This window comes from Pan paniscus, chromosome 2, assembly GCF_029289425.2.
Source record: "Pan paniscus chromosome 2, NHGRI_mPanPan1-v2.0_pri, whole genome shotgun sequence".
Classification (NCBI taxonomy): Eukaryota; Metazoa; Chordata; class Mammalia; order Primates; family Hominidae; genus Pan; species Pan paniscus.
This window is the reverse complement of record NC_085926.1, coordinates 72,736,433-72,761,864: the sequence shown is the minus strand read 5'-3', so window position 1 is coordinate 72,761,864 and position 25,432 is coordinate 72,736,433. Positions and strand designations below refer to the sequence as shown.

General features: G+C 39.2%; 1 protein-coding gene across 2 annotated transcripts in view; it reads left to right on the top strand.

The window, feature by feature from the left end:
• The window catches only part of SHQ1 (SHQ1, H/ACA ribonucleoprotein assembly factor), a 100,627-nt gene that overhangs the window by 46,369 nt on the left and 28,826 nt on the right, over positions 1-25,432 (top strand). For both annotated transcript variants that reach the window (XM_003815798.6, XM_034956887.3), the window contains exon 10: positions 10,256-10,376. In XM_003815798.6, coding sequence (XP_003815846.2) covers positions 10,256-10,376 — 121 coding nt within the window. The remainder of the gene's footprint in view (positions 1-10,255; positions 10,377-25,432) is intronic.

The window sequence follows — 25,432 nt, the reverse complement described above, 5'->3', positions numbered from 1 at the left end:
GCCTGTGTGAACTAGAGAGATACATGGCTCGACTGTAGCCTACTGTTGCTGTGTGAATATATAGTATTGCCAGTCTTAAAAAGAAGTAGAAAGTAAAATGGTCTTTAAAATTTTTTTAAAGCTTAAGTATGAACAAAGAAGTAAAGTAATGTAAAATCACACTGTAAGAGCCATAGCATGTCTGAGAGCCCAGGTCAGCCTGGGAGGCCCCCAGTTTTCAGTCTCTGCTCTAAAGCAAGCTAAGTGCCAGCGTGTCTTTCTCATACCCTCTTGGACCTGCCAGTTTTAGCTGCAGTGAAGGCTTGCACCAGGTCTTTGCTCCTTCAGTCCTAGCTTGAGACTGAGTCTCAACCTGATACAGGTTCTAAGATTGGGGCAGGCAAAGGAGGTAAGAGATGTCCTGCATTGTCTAATGTAGTTAACACCAGAAAGCTTTTAAAAAGTGGATCCCCTGCCTCTCTCTTGACTACTTTGTATTGTTACTCTTGTCAGCCAGAGCCTGGTCAGGGTGGAGGAGATGAGTGATAGGATTTCAGTACCTCCAGTACCACACCTCACTCTGACCCTGACAGAGTGCTTGTTAGTAGTGGGAGGAGGGATTAATAGGGAAGGAGCAAATAGCATAGACCTAATGAGTGATATATAATGGTAGTTACTAAAGAATGTGTAGGATTTAGAAAAGAAGATGTGGAGGAGCGGTATTCCCTGAGAAAGTAGAAGGCAAAAAAATCAGAAAAAGGAATATAAAAGAGTTCCATGTCCAAGAAAGGGCAAATTCCCATCTGTCTGGAGGCCAGAGGTGTGAAGGGGAATGGTAGGATAAAGGTAGAAACAGTGTGCTGGGACCGGGCTGAAAGGAGCCTGCAATGGCTTGCTGATGAGTTTGGGTCTTATTCAGGGAGGAACCACTGAAGAGTTTGGCATTGGAGCCGGTGAGAGGCTTATGAAATTAGATTCATCTGGCAGCAGCACTTAGGATAGAGTCATTCAGAAGAGTGAGGTTAGTGGGCATGGAGAAGAGAGGAGACTTATTCTTGCCTAGACCCAAGGTAGTCTGGGGACAGACAGTATGGTCTGAACCAGAGTTCTAGCCACGGCACCGAGGAGGAAGGAATATGTGGGCAGGTGCTTCACAGGTAGTGGGGCAGGGACCAGTAATGGGAGTGCCAGGGCTGATCCATACTACCCGTTGTCCTCCTTCCCTTTTCATATGTAAAGTACTTACATGTTTGTTGTCTCATTTAATTTCCATAGCAATTCTTAAGAATTTTTCTTCCAATTTATCCCTGTGGAAACAGATTCAGATTAAGTACCGAACGGTTAAGAAGTGGTACCAGAAGCAAGCAAACTCTGGGCTGCACAGCTGGTCCACAGTGGAACTGTTGGGATTGTTACCATTTTTACTTCGTGAGAAATTAGCTAAGAACTGCATAAGATTATTTATGTGTAGGTTTTTAATGATCTTTCCTTGGCTTTTTAGAATTGGGGAACACAGTTCTAAGATCTTAATTTCATAGTCAAAATTTTCATGCATCCTTTTCATATAAATTAAACTTATATGTAGAGATAAATATCTAATCAGCTTTACTAAATTATATTTATTATCCATTGATTAAAATATAAAGAAGCATAGCTCAGTTCTACCAGTGTGCAGACCATTTAGCAGAAAGCAAACATATTCACTGAAACACAGTGAGGGTTTCAAAACGGTTTGGTTTTTCTCCTTTTTTACCTTGACATACTTATCAGTACTTGAGATCACCAAAATAAATTCATCAGTGGTAGGATTAGGTTTAGGTTTGTTTTTTCCTTTTATGAGCCATTTGAGATATCCAGTTGTCTTTCTTCCTATATACTCCCTATTTCTTCTTTCCAACCTCATGCAATTTTAGTTTTTTTCATTTTGAAATAAAACTAATTTCAAAGAATTAGAACTCTATTAAGTGGTATCTGTTGGAAAAAAATGAAGTGTAATTGTTTTAATTAAAACCACAAAGGGCATTGAAATACATACTGTAATTCTTAAGATGGAAAAATTGAATAAAAATTTTACCCACAAAATTTTGAAGTTTTCTATGCCTATGGGTTTTTTAAAAGTTCAGGTTTAGGTTGCAGCTGTTTCAAAGAGCTTTTTTCCATGCATCTTCAGCTTCTTAATCTATTTTTCTCCTTACTGTGTAGACAGAGATTTTTTTTTTTTAATGTTCTACCTTGAACTTGGATGCCTCATTCTTAGTTGTCTGAAGAAATTGAAATTAGTCATGTTACCATTATGTAGTTTTGATGACATCTGGTCATGTATTTCTAAACTGAAACAATCACTGTTTTGACAAGTTACTTAAGAAAGAGGACAGAGTTAATGTCAAGGCTGTCCTTTCAAACTGGCACATCTTGCAGGGATTGTTAGAGCAGAAAAGGCAAAAAGCAGCCTTGGGTTAAATTTATTATTTGAACTTATGGTGGTACAGTGATGTAATAAAGTTTGTACAGCTACATTCTTTTCTTGTCAGGGAAATATATAATTAGGGAAGGAGTAAACAAATTGTATATGCCACATTTGTCATGATGCAAATAACTTTAAATCTGTAGACCACAGAGATGTTATAACTAGTACATGCTAACTGAGCAATTTGACTAGGTGTGTTTAAAGTTAGATTCTTTGTACTCCAGACTGGATTAACAACCAGCGTTTATTGAACAGGATCATACAATTTGCTGGACATTGTTCCAGGCCAAGGAAGAAAGATGAAAAGTCATGTCCTTTCCTGTCAAGGACTTCATCACACATGGTGATAAATACTGACAGTGGATTTATTGCATAGTGGTTGAGGGTCAGACAACTTATTTCCAGTTCTGATTCTTGCTTCCTAGCTGTGATCTTGGCCAACTGCTTCATATCCTTGAGCCTCAGTTTTCTCATTTATGAAACAAGGAAGAAAGTACCTAACTTGTAGGGTTAAATCATGTAATTATATGAAGTATCTGGTGCAGAGCAAGTGGGTAGCTCCTAATTACTTACGTCTGTTTCGTGCTGCTGTAACAGAATACCACAGACTGGGTAATTTATAAAGAACAGAAATTATTGGCTCATGGTTCTGGAGGCTGTGAAATCCAAGATCAAGGGGCTGGTGAGGGCCTTCTTGCTGTATCAGAACGTGGCAGAGGGTATCACATGGTGAGAAGGCAGGCAAGAGGTTGAACTGGCAGCTTGAAGTCCTAATTGTCGTTAACATTCATGAGGGTAGAGCCCTCATGACCTAAATACCTCTCATTAGGCCCCATCTTCCAACACTGTTGCATTGGGGATTAACTTTCCAACAGATGCTTTTTGTGGGGTGCATTCAAATGGTAGCACTACTGTAATAGAGGGGTATGTCAGGTATATGAGGGAACCTTAAACCAGCTGGGGGAAGAGTTAGAACCCTGTTTCCAGAAAAAGTAATGCCTGATTTGAGACTTGGATAGATGGTAAATTATGAGTTGAATTGAGGGTTGTACATTCCAGGCAAAGGGGACATCTAAAAAGTACATGTTTGCTTCATGTTAATTTTGTTTGCGAGTATACAGATAATATATGTAATTTTAATAACAATACTTTTTAAATGGATAGGACTATAAGTTTGTGCTAAAAATAGTAATTCATTGCTTCAAGGCTGTGTTTCTTAATACAAGTCAAAAATTGAAGCTTAAATGGCATCTGAGAAATTTGAGGATAAAAAAATTACATAGACCTAGAAGCCTTCTTAATGCTAAATTTAATGTGCGTGTTTGTGTTAATTGCTAGGGATTTGACTTTATTCTACTTCCCGATAGGGCCTGGTATTAAAGCAAATTACCCCACTTTGGTTCTCTTAATTTAGATTAATTTGACAGAATTTTTCTTCCTTCTCCCTTTTTATGGTCAAATGACATATGAAAATTAGTGTTAAAATACTTCATATCTGTTTTGATAATATGGTCTCATCAGAATCCCAGAATTCTAGCCATTTTCTAGCCAGGTATCTATTATACTAAGTTATGTATTTTAAATGATAGTAATGTTGGCTGTTATTTTGAGATGATTTTACAAATAAAGACCAAGCAGTGCTTTCCCTCAGGTGTTTTGAATAACCACTCTTTTTTTCTTTACTTATTGTTTTAAAATTATTATTTTTTTTTGTAGAGATGGAGTCCCACTGTGTTGCCCGGTCTCAGACTCCCAGGTTCAAGTGATCCTCCTGTATTGGCGCCTCCTATAGTGTTGGGATTATAGGTGTGAGCCACCAGGCCTGGTCCCTTTACTTATTTTGGCCTCTTGTCTTGATAAGGACAGATATGACATTTGATCTTAGCCAGAAGGCCAAGAAGCAATTGGCTTCTTGTCTTGGGTAACTCAAAACTTTAAAGGGCAGAATAGATACCCAGAAAACCACAGCCACATAGCTGTAATGTACCAGCAGTTGAAAAGAAATTTAGCTCTTATTGTATAGAATTAGCAACTTACATTGTTTTTCCGATGCTGGCTTTTAGCCAGCAAAAACATCCACTACCCTGATCATCTCCTAGAGATGGAAACCATTTCTTATGTGCCTCCAGCCACGAGCTGGTCTGTCAGTGAAAGATTATTCCCAACCCTGCTCTCCTAATAGGAGGATTTCAGGAAGCCAAGGGATTCTATTTAGAACAGCTCAATCTTGTCTTTGTATTAAGATGTATTAACCTGAGATGCCACTTCTGTCCAGACAGGAAATCACATTGTTCTTAGTTTACCTTCCCTTTAAAGGAAAGCTGGGGAATATGTTAAATCCTATTTACTACCCACCTACTTATTACTGTCATCCATATTTTCTTTATCTTGTCATTACGTTTCTCTGTGTTGTCATTAGTCTTTCCCCGAAGTAAAACATTCATGGCACTTGTCATTTGTAATACCAGGATACTAGGGTTAAACTGCTTTCATGAGTGAACAAGAGTTCTTGGTCTTCGAGTCATTCTTCCATGGATAGGGTTGGCTTACTCAACCAAGTCCATCCTAGAGAATCCCTAACTCTTGGGATTTAACGTCCTGGAGAGAGCTGTTAGTGCCATTTTGTGGTGCAAATAGTTACCGTGGTTACTGTGCAAGGCACTGTTTTTTTTTCCTGCTTTGAACCAGGCAGTGAACTGCCTAAAAATGGTCACTTTCCTGCAGTGCCTTTGAGCAGAAATGATTCTCTTGGACTTAGGCCTTAGCATTTTTTTATGCCCATATCGTGTATGATGAGCCCACGACTGGATAGATCCCCACAGGAACCATGTACTTTGAGTCCCCATAGGCTTCTGGCCACTGGCCATGTGACAGCCTGGAAGAGGGCCAGATTTTTCCTTTGCTCATAGCTGCTAGATAAGTGGCTGAGGGTCTGATAGAAAGAGCAGTCAGTACAAAAGAGACTGAAAAAAAAAGCCCAGCCACATGCTTGTTGAGTCTCCTGGCTGTGATGCTGTAGTCATCTACGGTGACATAGTCGGAACAAAAGAGATCAAGTGCGACCTCAGAGTAACAATGCATATTGTTGGGAGGAGAATAGTTTTCATGTACTTTTTATTCTAGATTGTCAACTGCAAGTAGCCTGGTTATCTTTACCATATTTGTCACATCACATACTATGAAAGTAGTTTAAGGCTTACAGTTAAAACACAGCTTGTGAAGAGAGCATGTAACTTTCACTTTCAAAACTGCCTTGCAATATAATTTTTAAATATTAATCTAAATATTGCTTCTCAGTTGTTTAAAAATATAATTTAAAATGTGAATTCAAATTTGTAACCTTCATTTGTCAATTTTTCAGGGTTTGGCTGTGTAGTTGAACATGTCTTAATTTTTGTTAAACAAATAATGTTTCTTCTGGACAATTTTGAAAATAGAGGAAAGTATAGAAAAGAATAAACAACTGTACTCCCACATGTAGAACAATGCCAGGTGCATGATGGGCTCTCACATATTTGCTCAGTGGATGTAGAGACAGATACTGTTAATATCATTTGGGTATATATGTCTAGGATTTTTTATTTTTTATTTTATTTATTTTTTGAGATGGAGTCTCGCTCTCAAGTCGTGCAGGCTTGAGTGCAATGGCGTGATCTTAGCTCACTGCAGCCTCCACCTCCTGGGTTTAAGTGATTCTCTCGCCTCAGCCTCCCAAGTAGCTGGGGCTACAGGCACCTGCTATCATGCCCGGCTAATTTTTGTATTTTTAGTAGAGATGGGGTTTCACCATGTTGGCCAGGCTGGTCTTGAACTCCTGACTTCAGGTGATCTGCCCGCCTCGGCCTCCCAGAGTGCTGGGATTACAAGCATGAGCCATTGTGCCTGGCCCAGCATTTTTTAAATGAGTATTAGTCTTTTTTTTTTTTTTTTTTTAAGAAAATAGGGATCAGAACATGCAAATACAATGTAATTTCTTCTCTTTAAATTAAAAAATATTTTGACATTTCTTATTTTTTGTTATTTGACATTTCTTTTGTTTTTGAGACAGAATCTCACTCTGTTGCTCAGGCTGGAGTGCAGTGGTGTGATCTCTGCTCACTGCAACGTCCACCTCCTGGGTTCAAGCGATTCTCCTGCCTCAGCCTCCCGAGTAGCTGGGATTACAGACGTATGCCACCATGCCCGACTAATTTTTTTATTGTTGTAGAGATGGGGTTTCACCATGTTGACCAGGCTGGTCTCGGACTCCTGACCTTAGGTGATCTGCCCACCTCGGCTTTCCAAAGTGCTGGGATTAGAGGCGTGAGCCACCATGCCCTGCCTGTTATTTGACATTTCTTTTCATTGTTATTCTTATTTTTTTTGTGATAGCTGGAAGATTTAAATTTGCCTGTGGCCTTTAGCAAGAGGGCAGCCTCACTTTAGGCATGTCTGGTAAATGAAGCTGTATATAATTTTATCAGGTAATGGCTGCTGTGGATCCTCATTAAATATGTGACCTTAACTCCATACCTTTTTACATTATGATCTCGGGAGTAGGGTCCTTTATTCCTACTGCCCACACCTAAGTTTAGAGACGTTCTCACTCAGTCTGTCCAAGTGCATTCTTCTCTTCCTCCTTGTTAGTGTCTGATTTCTACCAAACTCATCTGCTTATTCTCCTTTTTTTCCTTACATGAACTCTTTGCTCTAGCCAAATGGTTTTCTCCAAATCCTGCATTTTCTTTTTCTCTTTCTTTTTTTTTTTTTTTTGAGATGGAGTCTCACTCTGTCACCTAGACTGGAGTGAGTGGCGCAATCTTGGCTCACTGCAACCTCTGCCTCCCCGGGTCCAGTGATTCTCCGGCCTCAGCCTCCCGAGTAGCTGGGACTACAGGCGTGCACTACCACGCCTGGCTCATTTTTGTATTTTTAGTAGAGATGGGGTTTCACCATGCTGGCCAAGCTGGTCTCGAACTTCTGACCTCGTAATCCGCCTGCCTTGGCCTCCCAAAGTGCTGGGATTACAGGCGTGAGCCACCACGCCTAGCCCCAATCCTGCATTTTCTGTTAACCTGTTTATATTAGTAAAGTGTGGGATCTTGAGAGAGAGTATTCTGGAGGTGTCACACAGCAGAGAAGCTTATTCAAGTTACAAGAGAATAGTTCGTTTTTCCAGTAAAGACTTACGATTGATATTTAAAACTTTTAGTACTTCTAAAACTAACTCCTTCCCTCTGCACCCTCCTTCCTCTAAAAAGAGAGAGAGAAGGAAAGCAAGAAAGAAATTAGTTGGCATATGCTTACTGTGACATTTGTCTTCTCTGTGGCAATTAAAACTTCAAAACATTCTTACAGGTCAGTTGTTCCTTGATTCTTTGGGTAACATGGCTAGTGTGGCAAACATGGTTTCATCATGCCTGCAAATTTTGATTATATTTCCTCCTCCTTTCATCAAACCCTGCTCTCAACATTACCTAGTTTGTAATTAAAATAGGCTTGTGCTGGGGTGATCTACACTAATCATTTGACATAGTTAACCTGCGCCACTTTGATAAGCCATAGCACTGACCTTGCCTTAACCAAATGAACTTGACATCTTGTAGCTTTAGGCCTTCTAAGTGTTAGTTTCTCTTCACAGTCAGTCTAGCAGTGGAGCTTTCATTGACATTCTTCATTCATTCTTTATTGTATCTGCATATGAGGAAGCCACAAAGTTAATATTTTTTAAAAAGGTATAGACTCTGTTTTCAGACTTACTACCTACTTAGGGGTTAAAGTCAGTAATAAGTCCTTGAGTAATAAAAACGTTGTGATATAGACTGGATGAGGCAAGAACATACAGGTAGCATGGCACAGTGGGTAGCCTCTGGAGCCATTAAGATTGGAATTTAGATCTTGGTCCCTCAACTCAGTGGCCCTGTATCTTACCCATCCTGAAGCCTCCAGTTTTCCTTCTGGGAATTGAACAGGAGAGGTTATGGGGAGGACTTTCCCCATTTTGAGTTTCCTTTCCACTTCTTGGCAGCATTATAGTAAAGGACCGTGAAGACTAGGAAAGTCAGCCCAGAACTTCCCGAAGGAATGAAGACTGGAGCTAGACCTTGATAGTGGGCTAGGTCACATGGAGAAGGGAAAAAGGCATGGAAACAAGTCTGTAGAAAGAGCATTGAGAACATATGCAGGGAAGAGACTCCATGAAAGCAGTGCATTAAAAAATGTGTGTTTGAAGGGGTAGAGTCTGGAATCTGAAAGATGGGAAAGAAGATTCTTAAAATCGAGGCATGAGATGAGAATATGAGTGAACATAGGAGCTCAGGCAATGGCAGAGAAAGGGCAGATACAAGGAGCATCTCCAAGGAAAAATCATCAGGATTTGACGGGTGAGACCGTAGAATGAAAGAAATTTTCAAGGTTTAAGCTGGATGATTACTGTGTCTATCATGTATTCATTCATTCTTAGAACACTTAAATGGAAAACCTGCTGTTGCGGTGTTCTGTTCTAGGTATTGGGGATTAACCACTAAATAAAACAGAAGCCCCTGCTCTTTTGAAACTTACTTTCTAGTGTTAATTATGTTAAAAAATTTAGTGTCAGCAATTTTAGGATCTTGAGATGTCATCATCTAGCTCATGATTCTTTTATGATCTAAAAGTTAAATGGGAAATGTCGATGAAAGTGCATCCAGTATCTTCATGAACTCAGTATACAGTATTTCTGCGTTTCAGAACTGTAAAGATAAGAATGAAACTGTTAAACTGAAAATACTGAATTTCACAGATCAAAGAAAATGGTACTACTCTAGATGTAGAATTAATAGTTCACCTTATAATTAATAAATTTCAGGAAATATCATGAAGTTTGGAACACCTAGGGAATTGCTGAGTTGTAAAAGGCTCCTTTTGTAGACTTTGGTTGGGTTAAAACTAGGTTCATTTAAAAACCAGGAGGAAGTAGGTTGAACAAGGCTTTAATACTTGATGGCTTTTGTTCATGTGAGTTTTGTCAGCTTATTTCTGAAGTAGTGCTATGATGTTTTAGTGTTCAGTTTTCTTCAATTCTTTAAGGTAAAATAATTTGTTATTAGTAGATAACTCCTTGACAGAAAATGTTGACATAAGAAATAAAGAAGTTTGAAATTTAGAATACAGTTTTCCATGTTATGTTGAAAGCTTGAATTGGAAGAACATTATCTAATACAAATTATGATGCATTTAGATATTCATTTGGTTTAGAAAACTTTCCTGCCTTTCATTTAATTGACCTAGTTGTATTTCATAGCATTTTAATGATAACCACAACTAGTCAGCTGTAACAACAGAATATAAAGATTATATGTAATTCTTTTTTTTTTTTTTCGAGATGGAGTCTTTCTCTGTCGCCCAGGCTGGAGTGCAGTGGCGCGATCTTGGCTCACGGCAAGCTCCGCCTCCCCAGTTCACGCCGTTCTCCTGCCTCAGCCTCCCGAGTAGCTGGGACTATAGGTGCCTGTCACCATGCCTGGCTAATTTTTTGTATTTTTAGTAGAGACAGGGTTTCACCGTGTTAGCCAGGATGGTCTCGATCTCCTGACCTCGTGATCTGCCCGCCTCGGCCTCCCAAAGTGCTGGAATTACAGGTGTGAGCCACTGTGCCTGGCCAAAGATTGTATGTAATTCTTAAGGAAATCAGTAAAGGGTTTTGGACCTAATAGGACTCATAAATTTTTTTGCATTTAAAAATGTTCTTAAGAAATGATCAGGATTCTGAGCTGCTTTAGATATATTACCTCTCAGGGTCTGAATTTCTTTTTCTTAAGGATAATTTTATGTTTTTTCAATTTTCTTTAGGTAAAAGTGCAGTTTTAAAGTGTCTCCTGGATATTCACAAAATTTTTCAGGAAAATGACCCAGCGTACATACTGAATGATCTCTACATCTCAGACTACTGTGTGTGGATTCAGAAAGTCAAGTAAGTTTTCATAGAGTTACTTATGAATTTTTAGATGTTCACATTGCCGAAATACCTATTTACCCAGGAGGAAGAAAACGAAATAACCTGAGGAGTAAGTTGCGTTTTTTTTTTTTTTTTTTTTTTTGAGATGGAGGTTTGCCCTTGTCACCCAGGCTGGAGTGCATTGGTGTGATCTCAGCTACTGCAACCTCCGTCTCCCAAGTTCAAGTGATTCTTGTGCCTCTGCCTCCCGAGTAGCTGGGATTACAGGCGTGTGCCACCACGCCTAGCTAATTTTTTATTTTTAGTAGAGACGGGGTTTCACCACGTTGACCAGGCTGGTCTTGAACTCCTGACCTCAGGTGATCCACCCACCTCGGCCTCCCAGAGTGCTGGGATTACAGGTGTGAGCCACTGTGCCTGGCCAGGAATAAGTTTTAATGAGAAGGAAACCCATAGACCTACCAAACACTAAAAAGCAACTGGATTAACATGGGGAGCTTGGTGAATTTGCTTAGGGAAGGAGGTACACAGATGGTAAAAAGTTAATTTTATTAGAAAAAATTGGTATTGGTATGTCCTGGAAAACAGGTATTAAAACAGTTGTGATATTGATTGCCTTGCTATTGACTGTCCAGTATGAAATCTCAAGACTGGGTATCTGGACTTGTATCTGTATTTCACTTACAGTAGAGTGTGAGTGTGTGTAGATGTATGTGCATTCATGTTTGTGTGTGCAAACATTTTAGTATGCAAACTGCATCAATTGAATCCGGATGAGAGCTCTGCATTTATTGGCTAGCCACTGGCTTACCACCTGCAGAGCCTAATAGCATGATTCTTGATAACGCATGTATAGAAGGGTCTGAACACTCACAAATGAGCTCCAGCACTTGGTATATAAAAATTTTTAAAAGTGTTTACCATTGCGTCAATCAAAGAAACATAGTAGATTAACGATTACATTTTAAAATGCAGTGAATTTTTATTTCGTGAAGTTCTGTAGATCTGATTCTTATTAGACATGACAAAATTCCATTTCAGTAGCAAGAGGCTATTAATTAAGAATCTATAAATGGGCCAGGCATGTTGGCTCATGCCTGTAATCCCAGCACTTTGGGAGACTGAGGCAGGAGGATCGCTTGAGTTCAGGAGTTCAAGACCAGCCTGGGCAACATAGTGAGACCCTGTCTGTATTAAAAAAAAAACAAAACAAAAAACCTATAAAGGGAACTCTTAATTGGAATGACTCCTAGGTGCTATAGAAAATGATAGCTACAATGTCAATTGTGACTTAGAAGAAAAATAGTCTTGATATTTTTGCTACTGCCATGATTGATAAATAAATGCTTTAGTGTGGATTTTAATGTCTGTTTTGAATGAGCCATTATATGGGATTTATTTTTTATTTCTCTTCATGGGGGAGCAATTATATTGCAGAATGAAATATGAAAAAACTTGAGGCTATACCTGTTGTACAGAAAATGCTTAGGGATTGCTCAAGATAATGCCTAATAACATACAGCAGGTGGTGTCAGCATTTGTGTTGGAAATCTAGATTTCGCCAGATGGAAAATTGAATGTTTAACCCCTGAGGTCATAATGGCATGTCATCACTTCATTTGATCCTCCTGCTAATTGAGCTTATCAAATACCCTGCTGCCATTTCCTGTTGTTACTTTCATTTTCATAATAAAATTAAATGGGGATAGTCTATTTGTGTGGGTTTTGGTTTTTTTTTTTTCTTTTTCTTTTTTTTTAGGAATGATGATTTTGTAAACATGTAATGAATATTGAGGTATGTGCCAGGATCTCATTTCTATAAGTGCCTGTTTCTCTCTTTGTGATATTCTTTATTAGCTAGAGAGAAGTTTATTTTTCATTAAAGTAGAAAGATATAGGCTGTCAAGTAGATGTAGGGATTATCAGACCTTCCCTGAAAAAACTTTTTCTCTTGGTTTTATGTTGTGGGAAATGAAGTGAAATTCTTAGGTTCTTTGTAATTGTTGTGCTAATAGTACTTTTAAAAAATGGGATAATGTATTGGGGAGTGAGGTAGGAGAGAGAAACCAGCAGGAACTCTTCAAATTACTTTGCAAAAGTTGTTTTTTCAACTTTACCAATTTGAACATAACTTTCTTTTCCCTAAACAGGCGTGTTGCTTTCAGTTTGTATGTTAAATTCTAACTGTAGCCCAGCTATTTTTTCTCTCTTTTGAAATAAAACATTTGTTTATCTAATTTTTATAAAAATTTCTAGTTTCATTCTTAATTTTACAAGCACAACATGATTGAGCTTTCTAGTATTTTCTTTACTGTGAACTTCTTAGGTCTAAATAATTCTACTGCAGTGTAGATCCATGATTTTCGTAAGTAATTTTTTCCTCACTTTTACCTTCTGGTTTATTTCTTCTACATATAGTTTATCAGTGAAATCTAGCACCTTATTTTTATGTTTGAAAAGAGCCATGTATTTTTCTTAGTTTAGTTTGATGTTTTTGATTATAATAATAAAAACTATGTAAGGTTTTGTTTGAAATACCAGGTAATTGCTAAATTCTGACTAGCACAAAAACAGCATTCCATTTTTACAGTCAGATATATGCTTTGGCAAAAACCTATTGAAACATAGGTAGCAAAGTCATTCTTACATTGAATCGATGAAGTTATAACAACATCTATTGTTACTTCTGCTTTCGTACTAGGTTTCCCTATGTTATTTTTCCCTATGATATCTGTGTCTTGTAATGCATATTTGCAAAGCTGAAAAACTGAAGCTCCTGGCCTCTCATTCTGAGTTACAGATTTTACCAATTGTTTTTCTGAAAAGAACGCTCCCTACCACCCTTCACTATAAGCTTCACTGGAAGTTTTGAGTGTGGTGCTCACTACAGCAAATGTTCTGTGGTTGGCAGCCTTAGAAAGTGATTTGTTTGAGGTTATATGTCTTATAAGAGATAGGTCAGGTCTTCTGGTTCCAGATTTCATATTTTTCAAGATATGCCACTTATGCAACCAGTTGTCTCCACCCATATCATGTGGAAGAAAAAAGATAAAAGCCCTTTCTTCAGAGAGATTTTCCTATAGGAAAAGGAATGAATGAAACGTCTGTCTTTCTCATGGATGTTCCCATAGCACTTGGTTGAGAGATCATTGGGCACCTCTCATGCCTGCCTTATATTGTAGGAATCTAGATGTGTATCTCTTTCCCCTCTAAAATGCTAAGGTCTATGTGAATAAGCACCTGTCTGGACCCATCACAGTTTGTGAGCACAATCAGTTTTACTCAAATTGAATGATACCTATTAGACCGGATTAAAGGAACGTTTTTCTTTTTTTTTTTTTTAATGTAGCACTTTAAAAATATAAATCAATTCTAACTTATTTTTATTGGTATTTCAGCTACATATACAAGTTGCCCCATTCTTTGCTGGTGGGCTGCCATCAGTAGCAGTGATAGTTCTGACCCTCTGAAATTTAACAGTTCCATGATATCCAACCCTTTGGCTTCCATGGGCCATACTGGAAGAATTGTCTTGGGCCACACATAAAATACACTAACACTAATGATAGCATGGACCAAAAAAAAGATCCATGCATAATTTTTATGATATCCATCACTACAGATAAGCAAAAAAGTCCTTGCATTCAAATAGTTGGCACCTTTTTATATAAGGTGGGATAGAAAATAATGAACTGTAATACATTCCAGCTCTACTTCTCATTGACCGTATGACCTTAGCAAGTCACTTTGTCACTTAATCTAATTCAACCAATATTAGTATTTTGATATTTCCTGTATTTGTTTCTCATTGCATTTTTTTAAATATGTAACAAGTTTATTTATTTTCTTTTTTTTTTTTTTAGTGTTTATTGATCATTCTTGGGTGTTTCTCGGAGAGGGGGATTTGGCAGGGTCATAGGACAATAGTGGAGGGAAGGTCAGCAGATAAACATGTGAACAAAGGTCTCTGGTTTTCCTAGGCAGAGGGCCCTGCCGCCTTCTGCAGTGTTTGTGTCCCTGGGTACTTGAGATTAGGGAGTGGTGATGACTCTTAACGAGTATGCCGCCTTCAAGCATCTGTTTAACAAAGCACATCTTGTACCGCCCTTAATCCATTTAACCCTTAGTGGACACAGCACATGTTTCAGAGAGCACGGGGTTGGGGGTAAGGTTATAGATTAACAGCATCCCAAGGCAGAAGAATTTTTCTTAGTACAGAACAAAATGGAGTCTCCTATGTCTACTTCTTTCTACACAGACACAGTAACAATCTGATCTCTCTTTCTTTTCTCCACATTTCCCCCTTTTCTGTTCGACAAAACTGCCATCGTCATCATGGCCTGTTCTCAATGAGCTATTGGGTACACCTCCCAGACGGGGTGGCGGCCGGGCAGAGGAGCTCCTCACTTCCCAGACGGGGCGGCAGGGCAGAGGCGCCCCCCCCCCCACCTCCCAGACGGGGCGGCTGCCGGGCGGAGATGCTCCTCACTTCCCAGACGGGGCGGCTGCCAGGCAGAGAGGCTCCTCAATTCTCAGACGGGGCGGCTGGTCAGAGATGCTCCTCACCTCCCAGATGGGGTGGCGGCGGGGCAGAGACACTCCTCAGTTCCCAGATGGGGTTGCGGCCGGGCAGAGGCGCTCTTCACATCTCAGACGGGGCGGCGGGGCAGAGGCGCTCCCCACATCCCAGACGATGGGCGGCCAGGCAGAGACGCTCCTCACTTACTAGACGGGGTGGCGGCCGGGCAGAGGCTGCAAACGTGGCACTTTGGGAGGCCAAGGCAGGCAGCTGGGAGGTTGAGGTTGTAGCGAGCCGAGATCACGCCACTGCACTCCAGCCTGGGCAACATTGAGCACTGAGTAAGCGAGACTCCGTCTGCAATCCCGGCACCTCGGGAGGCCGAGGCTGGCAGATCACTCGAGGTCAGGAGCTGGAGACCAGCCCGGCCAGCATGGCGAAACCCCGTCTGCACCAAAAAATACGAAAACCAGTCAGGCGTGGCGGCGCATGCCTGCAATCCCAGGCACTTGGCAGGCTGAGGCAGGAGAATCAGGCAGGGAGGTTGCAGTGAGTCGAGATGGCGGCAGTACAGTCCAGCCTCCGCTCGGCATCAGAGGGAGACCGTGCAAAGGGAGAGGGGAGAGGGAGGGGGAGGGGGAGAGGGAGAGCCCCAATGCATTTTTAAACCAGTGGAAGCAATACTGCACATACCATTCTGTAGCCTGTTTTATACTCATGATAATACCTTATAAACCATTTCCCTTTATAACATAATATCCATTACAGAGTTTTTTTTAAGTAACTAATTTATTCCTCATTATAAAAAGAGTACATATATGCTCACTGAGAAAATTTCACATTAAAACTGTATGGTTTTAATACATAGCACATTTTGAAATGACAAGGGATCAAGAACGGTGTTCTTTTGTTTTTGCTACATGGAAAAATTTTATTCTTTTTAAATGAAACTAAAATCTAAAATCCTGACTCTTATCAGTACAAATGTGAACCTGTAATTAAGATGTTAAATCACACTTTTCCTCTCTAGTATAGTTTTTTTAAGTAGGTAGTTCTGGGGAAAAAGAAAAAAGTGTTTTTGAAATTCTAAACCCTCTTTGCATTAAACTGATTAATGGTTAATTAACTCTAATAGTGCAATTAACTTTTTTTGCTGAAATCTTCTGACCTTTTGGACACTAATGTGGGAAGTTTGTAGAGGGAAACAGCTATATCACAAGATAGTTATCTGTCATTTCACAAGTCATGAACCTCAGTTTCCTCAGTTGTAAGTAAACCTAAGTCATTTCAGCACTGAAGTTCTAAAATTTTAGAAAACTTAAGACCTTATGATTGCTTTAGATTCTTGAGTTGCTTTCTATGTGCATGTGCTTTTGAAGGGGATAGGATTATGCTAAGAACAGGGTAGATAACATACATCTCTTCCTTCTGGCTCTCTGTTGTTCCTGGTTCCTCTGCCAAAATGAGGGAGTGAGAGAGACTCATATGCAGAGGTGCAACATCAGAATTGCATGTAAAAGTGGAGTCATGTATTTTTTTTCAACCAGTAGTTATTGAGCTCTATTATGTGCCAGGTGGTGAGATAGGTGCTGGGAATACTGTGGTGAACAAGAGAGACACATCGTTGTGAAGTTGGTCTTCTAGTGGGAAATGCAGATGTAATGTATTATACCCAATAGCGGCTACAGTGGGCAAGTATGGGAGCTGTGGAAGCATCTAAAAGGACACAGGGCTGTAGGAAAAGGCTTCCAGAGGAAGAGTTTAAGCTGAGAGCTGAAAGGTTTGTAAGAATTGGTCAGATGCAGGTGGGGAAGTGGGGATGAAGAGTATTTCAGACAGTAGACAAAAGAATATGGCCCATTTGAAGGGCTTGAAAACCCAGGATGCATAGGTTATAGTACAGAAGGGATAGGAAAGAAGTGAGGCTAGAGGTTCATGTAGAGGCTTGGCCACCTAAAGATGCTTGGCCTTTGTCCTGGGAGAATATGGAGCATCTGAAGAGTTTTAAGCGATGAACTGCCTGTGTGAGTGAGGGTATGAGACTGACATTCTGGGAAGATCCATCAGGTGATTGTGGGGAATGAATTGTGGTGGGGCAGAGCTGAGAGCTCCAGACTTAAAGGCCAGTTAAGAAGCAGGGTAATCCAGGAAAAATAGCCTGAGCCAGGTGAGTGAGAATGGGGAAGGAGACTAGTCATCAGATTTGAGAGGCAGGTGAGACAGACTTAGTAATTGATTGGATGCTGCTGGGAGAGAGAGAAGGGGAGGAGCCAAGATGAGATGTGGGTTTTGACTTGGGCATCTAACTGGGCTGTTAAAGGTGCATATGCCAAGATTAAATAATAATGAAGAAAGTGTAGTTTGGGAGAAAAGGTGAGGAGTTCAGTTTTGGAAATGTTGATTTAATGCCTCTAAGGAATATCAGTAAAGAGGGAGCCAGGAACATTTCGAGCACAGCTGGGACAGATGTATAAAGAAGAGTTTAGACAAGAAGGGAAATGAATTAAGTCACAAAACATAAAAAATGTTCTCTGGTTACGTGGTACTGTGTTACCTATAAGTATAATAATAATCGGAGTGGATGCATTTGAAGCTGGGAAAATAACATCATGCAGATAGTAGACAAGGAGAACATGTATGCAACATGGTGAACAAATTTTCTTGTTCTAGCTACAGTGTATAGGTAGGACAAGAGTGGATGTGAGGCTTTTTGCATTTGGATCATAGTTTATCCTTGCTGTCTCCCTTTATTGTTGAACAAGAGGGTCTACTGTTAACATTTCAAGGGTCACGATGTTATAGTAATAGGGTCAGATAAGAAATCCTATCTCTCTAGTCTGTGTGCCGGAGCCTGCCAGTATTCTTAACTAATTCTTTTTGTTTTTTAAGAGGTGGAATTTCGCTATGTGACCTCCAGCTCCAGAGCTCAAGTGAACCTCTTGCCTCTGCCTCTGGAGTAGCTGGGAATACAGGAGCATGGCTCATGACTACTTCTTGTCAATTGTTCCCATAAGAGAAACTCACTCAGACTTTTACAGCAAAATTGGGGAGCTTTATTGGTGACTATAGGTTATCCCCTGGAACTGTACGTTCAAGAGTACAGCTGGATACCAGGAGGTCAGATGATGAGAAAGTGAGGCATTCGGCTTGCTCTTGCATATGGTCTTGCATGATGCTGCTTTCTGCAACGCACTGCCACTCTTCTCTCTCACTGCACATGGAGGATGGCCACTCCACAGCTCTGAGTTTACATGTCTTTACTTTCAGTGGGGATAGATTCCCTTGTTTGTAATTCCAGGGGAGGAAGAATGTGATTGGCTCAGCAAGGGTAAGTGTGTTTTCCTGGTCCAGTTGCCTTGGTCACACTGGGATCAGAAGTAGTGAGTGGCATTTCTAAGAAAGTGAAGCTGGAGGACATACAGCCACCTCAAGAAGACACTGCTGTAATTTCACAGTACCATTTTGAGCCATAGCTGGAGGAAAGCCATGACACCTACCACCCCCCAAGTCACTGATGTTTATAATAAATCTACAGAGTGGAAGGTGATTTTGGGGATCTGTTAAATTCAGGCACGCAGAGCGATAATCAGACACTCTAGGTGGTTTTACATTGGTATGGGAAGTTACTTCTGACAAATGGTGAAATGCTAAGTGTTACATTAGCTGCTAATGATTAGCATGTAGAAGTTTCAAGAAACAATTGTGCGTAATTTCAAGCAAGTTAAACCTCCTTGGATTAAAATCATTCTTGGTAAGGTGCTTATTCTGGCATGTCAAGTTGCTCTTTAGTTTTACTGTTTATTTTTAATTAAATCCACAAATTCATCCTGGATGGAAGTGGGTTTTTATCTCCATAAGAAAAGATTAGTACAAGGCAGTATCTGTTCACTTGGATCCATTCAGCGTGGTTTCATATAGAAAGGATTTACTTAATGGTTCTGTACCTTATCACCAGTAGCTCAGCAGTGCCCACTGGGGACTGTTGCTCTTCATTAGACTTCTCTTACAAGAAATGTGCCAATAAATCACAGGATTACAAATGTTCCTACAGATCTAAGACTAAAATAACCTTTTATAAAGATATGAATGCTTCCTGTAACTAAGTGTATTTAAAAAACTAACAAAAGAATTATATATTTGAATGTTAAAGGTTTATGGGATATTTTTGTTGTTCTTTTTTTTTAAATTTGTAATTTGTATCTTTTTTTTTTTAGGTAGACTTTTTATTTTAGAATAGTTTTAGATTTACAGAAAAATTGCAGAGATAGTACAGAGTTCCCATGTACCCTACCCAGTTTTCTCTGTTAACCTCTTATATTGGAATGATATATTTGTCACAATTAATGAACGAATATTGATGTTATTATTAACTAAAGTTTATTTAGATTTTCTTAGTTTTTACCTAATGTCCTTTTTCTCTTCTATGAGACCACATTTTGTTTTGCTTTTACTAAAGAACTGGAAATTGAGTAGTGCTCAATTTCTTGGACATTTTGGTTATTCAAGAGCTTAAATGCTATGAAAGGTAAGTGAAATATTGTTGAGATACTCAGATATCTGAGGAGCTTAATACATACAAACATTCTAATCATCATGAATCCAGACTTGGAAAAAATGGGTTTGACGTATTTGAGAATTTTTAGAAATAGAAACATAATTCATTTATCATTTTTACTTACACATGTACCATGGACATCATGACTATGATACATTGATAAAAATAGAGAAAGCTTAGGGCTGGGCATGCTGGCTCATGCCTATAATCCCATCGCTTTGGGAGGCTGAAGTGGGAGGATCAGTTGAGGACAGGAGTTCAAGACCAGCTTGGGCACCATAATGAGACCGTGTCTCAACAAAGCAAAACTGGGCGTGATGGCATGTGCTTGAACCCAGGAGTTCAAGGCTGTAGTGAGCCAAGATCATGCCACAGCACTCCAGCCTGAGTGACAGAGGGAGACCCCATCTCAAAAAAAAAAAAAAAAAGTTTATAAAAATAAATTGGGCAAGGCCTTTATAGTTTCATCTTAATTTTCTTAAGGTGGAGGAGGTTAGAGGAGAAAATGTGGAGATACATATGAACCATTTTCAGAGGTGAATAAGCGTGGAAAATACCCTACCTTTATCTAGGGAGTAGTATGTATATCAAGCCCATTTTATAGCTGTGGCTGGGTGGCTGTGTTAGAAGTCTCTGTTCTTTCTTGTTTTAGTCCCTGATACTTGGCTCTAGACTGCCCAAGTCCTTGGTTTTGGCTTGGTGGAGCCATGGCTTTTTACAGAGTAAGCAAATTACTATTTTCCTTTATCTCCTTGTTCTTGTGTATTTTTGTACCTCAAAGCTCTTTGGAGGATTCTCTTTGGAGGGAGACCCACAGGATCAAGTGAGTTAGGGTGGTGATTGATTTAGTCAGGTTTTGTAAACCAGTATTCTCTACTTCACGTAGAATTTTCACTGTGCTTGAATTGTCTTAACATCTTATTCAGAGAAAAGGCTTACACTGATTAATGTGGCATATGTGTGGTTATCATACTTAGAAAGTGCTCTGTTTAAGGAGAGCTTTGTCAAGAGCATTCTTTCAATGGAGTCACAAGAAAGCTTTTTAAAAAAGCTGACAACTTCAAGTACAATTTCCTTTTTCTTCTGTATATTATGATTGAAACCCAATCTTTGTTATAACATAATTATCTCAGCTGAAGCCAACAGGGAGTTGCTGCCTTAATGTAAGGGGTGTGAAGTCCCCTAAATAAATAGAGGATTAATTACATTCCCAGCATGTTGCAAAGGTGATGAGATTGATTGTGATCATTTGACTTGTCCCATTTCCTGTTCTGACTACTTTCTTGAATAAATAGAAGCTGGGAAAATAATAAACAGAGCTGTGGAACGTATCTTTGGGCATGGAGTGTTGGAAAAGGACCTTCTTGAGGTATATTTCTGGATTTTAAGTGATTTATATGACATTTTACAGTTTTTTTTCATTGATTATTCTTGTACTGTTTCAATTTAAACAGCTTTCAAGGAAATTGTTTTTGCTTAAGAAAACATAGATATTAGCAGAGCGTTGAGAGAAATTGACAAATTCTATTTTAATGGTTGGATATAAGCAAATTTCTGATCCAATTTTAGATGTTTTCGTTTAGTGTGGCATTATGGAAGGTTTAAACTAAAGGAAATATTAGCTATTACATGTTTCTATTGTCCTTTTCACATAAGAGCTTTATACTTCTGTTAAGCTTAAAGTGATAAATTAGGACTTTCATGAAGTGGATCATGTTTTCTGTTTTGTGCTTGTCTTACTGTCTTTTCCTGGAGAGTTTTATAATATCCTGAAACTGTGATTTAGAGTATTTATTTAGTCTCTAAATTTTCTATTGCTGTGGCTTCCTATGGAGGTCCACTTTTTCCAGGGAGTACATAAAACAATCTTTTTGGGGTATAGGAAAACTGTAATAGACCTTCTACCTATAATTATTTTTTGAGAATGAAATTAAGCTTCATAAATATTTTATACAGGGATTGATGGCAAAAATGATTTTTAGTGGCTACTTACCATACCTTTTTTTTTAGTGACGTGATATTTGATTAGAAGCTTAAAAGGCCACTGCTTCATGGAACAGCCATTCCTATTTTCAAAGAGAGTCATACACCTTTTTTCTCAAAGCCTAAGTTATGGCAGGGCTGGGATTGCCTCTGCCAGGAAATTAGTGTTGGGGTTCGGGGACTCTAGTCAGTCTCTGCCAATTAAAGACTCCTGATGATATGGTCTCTTCTTTCTGCTCTGTAATTTTATATAAATAATAAAATGGTGCACCAAAACAATGAGAAAAACTGCATTTGTAGTCTCAAATTAACTACCTGACTTAAATGCTAAGTTCATATTTGGGAAAACTCAAGCACTGAAGAATTATCTAATTATTGTGTTTATTTCATTTCATGTAGGGTATAAGGGCCGTCTTTTTCTGAAATGCGAGCCCTTCTTGAAAATCTCACCTGAGGCTGTGCATGATGTCTCACACCCATAATCCCAGCACTTTGGGAGACCAAGGTGAGCGGATCACCTGGGGTCGGGAGTTCAAGACCAGCCTGGCCAACATGGCGAAACCCCATCTCTACTTAAGAATACAAAAATTAGCTGGACATGGTGGCATGTGCCTGTAATCCCAGCTGCTTGGGAGGCTGAGGCACGAGAATCGCTGGAACCTGGGAGGTAGAGGTTGCAGTGAGCCAAGATTGCGTCACTGCACTCTAGCCTGGGTGACAGAGTGAGACTGTCTCAAAAAAAAAAAAAAAAAGAAAAAAAAAAGAAAAGAAAATTGCCTTGAGTGCAGACCACCATACTTTTTACTTTATTTGCTTCTATATTCTGCCTCTACTAAAAATACAAAATTAGCCGGGTGTGATGGTGGGCACCTGTAATCCCAGTTACTCGGAAGGCTGAGGCAGGAGAATCGCTTGTTCTCTGAGTTGTGTAGCACATCAAGTGATGGAATACACCTCTAATATCATGGCATGTTTGTCTTTTGTTTGGTTTGCCTGATTTTAGTCTTGTGATGGATGAGATATTACTTTACATCCCAGATTTGTAATTATGTGGTATACTTTAAGTGACAGAGTGAAAGGTGAAAAGTGATGTCTCTTCTGATGATCATCTCTTCTCCTGACTCTTGCCACTTTCGGTGTGTATGTATCCTATAAACCCAGAGCATTTACACCCCCAAAGTTGTTCTTTGTGGATGTCACTTTTGACACCTTAAGAACCCAAAGACACATTCTTTTGGCAAAGAATAAAACACCTTCTCGCATATGGTATTAAGTACCTTTGTGCCATTCCAAATAAGCTTGCCAGCCAATTTAGATTTTATTTCTATCCTTAGATTATCCTAATGCTTCAGAAAAATAAGGGTTTAGTTCTTACTAGAAGAAATTGACTTCACTTTCAACTTGATATTTAAAATTACAGTTGTCAGCATTTGTCCTGTCTGCTTGTTTAAGGGACATAACAGTTAAAAGGACTTCACTTAATGCTGTATAAGTTAGTGATCTGAATAAAACTATTGGCAAAGGATCTCCACTCTATATTAAATACTGGATTAATCATACAGGTCAAGCTTTCACAATTCTAGTTGTGAAGCTTGTGTTCTGAATGTGGCAGCACTACATATCCTTATGTTTCAGAAGCTTTATTGTGATCCATGGTTTCAGATGCATATTTCAAATCCAGAAATTTTGCCTGGTAAGTAAGGCTTATCATACCTTTTTTAAAAAATTAAATATTTTTTAAATAGTAGAGGCAGGGTCTTGCTGTGTTGCTCAGGCTGGTCTCGAACTTCTGGCCTCGAGCAGTCCTCCTGCCTTGGCCTCCCAAAAGTGCTAGGATTATAGGCATGAGCCACCTCGCCTGGCCGTGTACCTTTTTATCAGAAAGATCAAACCTTGCTCCAGGTTTGTGTGAAAACAGTTTTGCTTTTGTTTTTAAACCAGAGCCACATAGATCTTTCCATCTTCTGTATAGGTCAGTGTTACTTGTTTCTGTTAATCATACTATTTCAAAGTCCCCTGCCATTTTAAGGTGGGCTCTCCTCTTGAGGCTTGGGCATGAGAGTTAAGCCAGATACTGACTTCGTTTTCTATCTTTTGGGGTCTTGTTATCCTAGGTGGAAATGGTGGTTGTTTAATTGTGACTGCTTTAGACTTGAGTATCTGTTCATCAGTCCATTCATTCAACAAATAGTTTATGAGTTCCTACTGTGTGCAGAGTTCTCTGCCAGGGGCCTGCCAATGGTAAACAAAACTTGACTTGGCTTCTGCCCTTCTAGAATTTGTGGTCTGATGAGAGAAGTATTAATCAAATACTTGCATACACAAAAAGTAAAATTAAAACCTTGGAAAGTGGTGCAAAAGAAAAGATTCATACTGCCACGAGAGATGGCTGACCTCGCCTGGTGAGGGGATTAGGAGGAGAAGGAGGATCCCCTGGGGAAATGTTTGGTTTGAGTACTGAAGTACAAGTAGGAGTTAACCTAAAAAAGGTGGTGGACTTCAGGAATATATAGTAGATCCATCATGTGCAAAGGCTCTGTGGCAGGAGGAGGGAATTTTATATGTTTTCAAGAAATTGCAAGAAGGTCAAGGTGGCTGGAACCTAGAGAAAGGGTATATGTGTTGGGGGAGGGGTCAAGAAAAGGCTGATGATTTAGTCAGAGCCCAGACAGTATAGTGCCTTTTAAGTAATGTTAAGAATTTTTATCCTTATTCTAAGAGTAGCGAGAAGCCAGCGAAGGATTTTCAGCATATGATGGGAGATGACTGGTGTAGTGTAAAGAGCTTTTTAGGCCAGTTTCAAGACTATTAATAGTGCCCTTATGAGGCGTGAGTGTAGCCTGACTAGGGAATTAGGATTTTTAGGAACTCAAATGGATTTAGAGAATGAGGGAGAAGGTAACATGGAGGATGATGCCTGGGTTTGTAGCCTGCACAGCTGAATGAATGATAAAACCTAATTTTGGAAAAGGAATCTCAGGGTTTTGGCTTTTGTTAGAGGAATTCTTCTCTATACAGAACTTAAACTCTTTTGTGGTGATCTGTACTTTAATCATAATTCTGGATAATGGCCAGTTTTCTTTATTTGCCTCTGTTATTGTTGCCTTTATTATTTAATGAACTACTGGGTTCAGTTATCTATGGAGGTTTGCCGTTTGTATGTGTTTTTTGAATGTTTGTAGAGTTTAGTTATTTTCTTAAAATGTTTTCTTATGAAATATAAAATACAATAATATTTGAAGTGTATACAAATTATGCACATTAAGTGTATACAATTACACAAATGAAAGAATAGTAATGAACTGAATATTCATGTAACTACCACTGATTTCTTTTTTTTCTTTTCTTTTCTTTTCTTTTCTTTTGTTAAAGAGACAGGGTTTCTGTCACCCAGGCTGGAGTGCAATGATATGATCATAGGTCACTGCAGCCTCAAACTCCTGAGCTCAAGTGATCCTGCCATCTCATCCTCCGGAGTAGTTAGGACTACAGGCACGCCCAGCTAATTTTTTATTTTTTGTAGAGATAGAGTCTTGCTTTGTTACCCCAGGCTGGTTGAACAACTGGGCTCAAGTGATCCTCCCATTTCAGCCTCTCAAAAGTGCTCAAAGTGGATCGATTATAGGCGTGAGCCACCATGCCTGGCCTCCAATCTTAAGAAATAGAATATCACCAATTTCCTAGAGATTCCCTATGGGACCATTCCCAATTGTATTAAATTCTGGTAACCACAACTCTAAATTTTATGTCAATCATTACTTTACTTTTCCGTATAGTTTTACCATTTGTGCATATATCTCAAGTTTAGTTTTTAGCTTTGCTTTCTTTTGGACTTTATGCAATGGAATCATACTATATGTATGGTTCTTCTATTACTTGTTTCTTTTGATTTTAAAAAGATTTATCCATGATGATGCATAGAGTTGTAGATGGTTCTTTTCTGTCCTGCAGTGTACTATCCCATTGTCTGAATATAGTGCTGTTTGTCTGTCTGTTATTCTGTGGAACCACTAA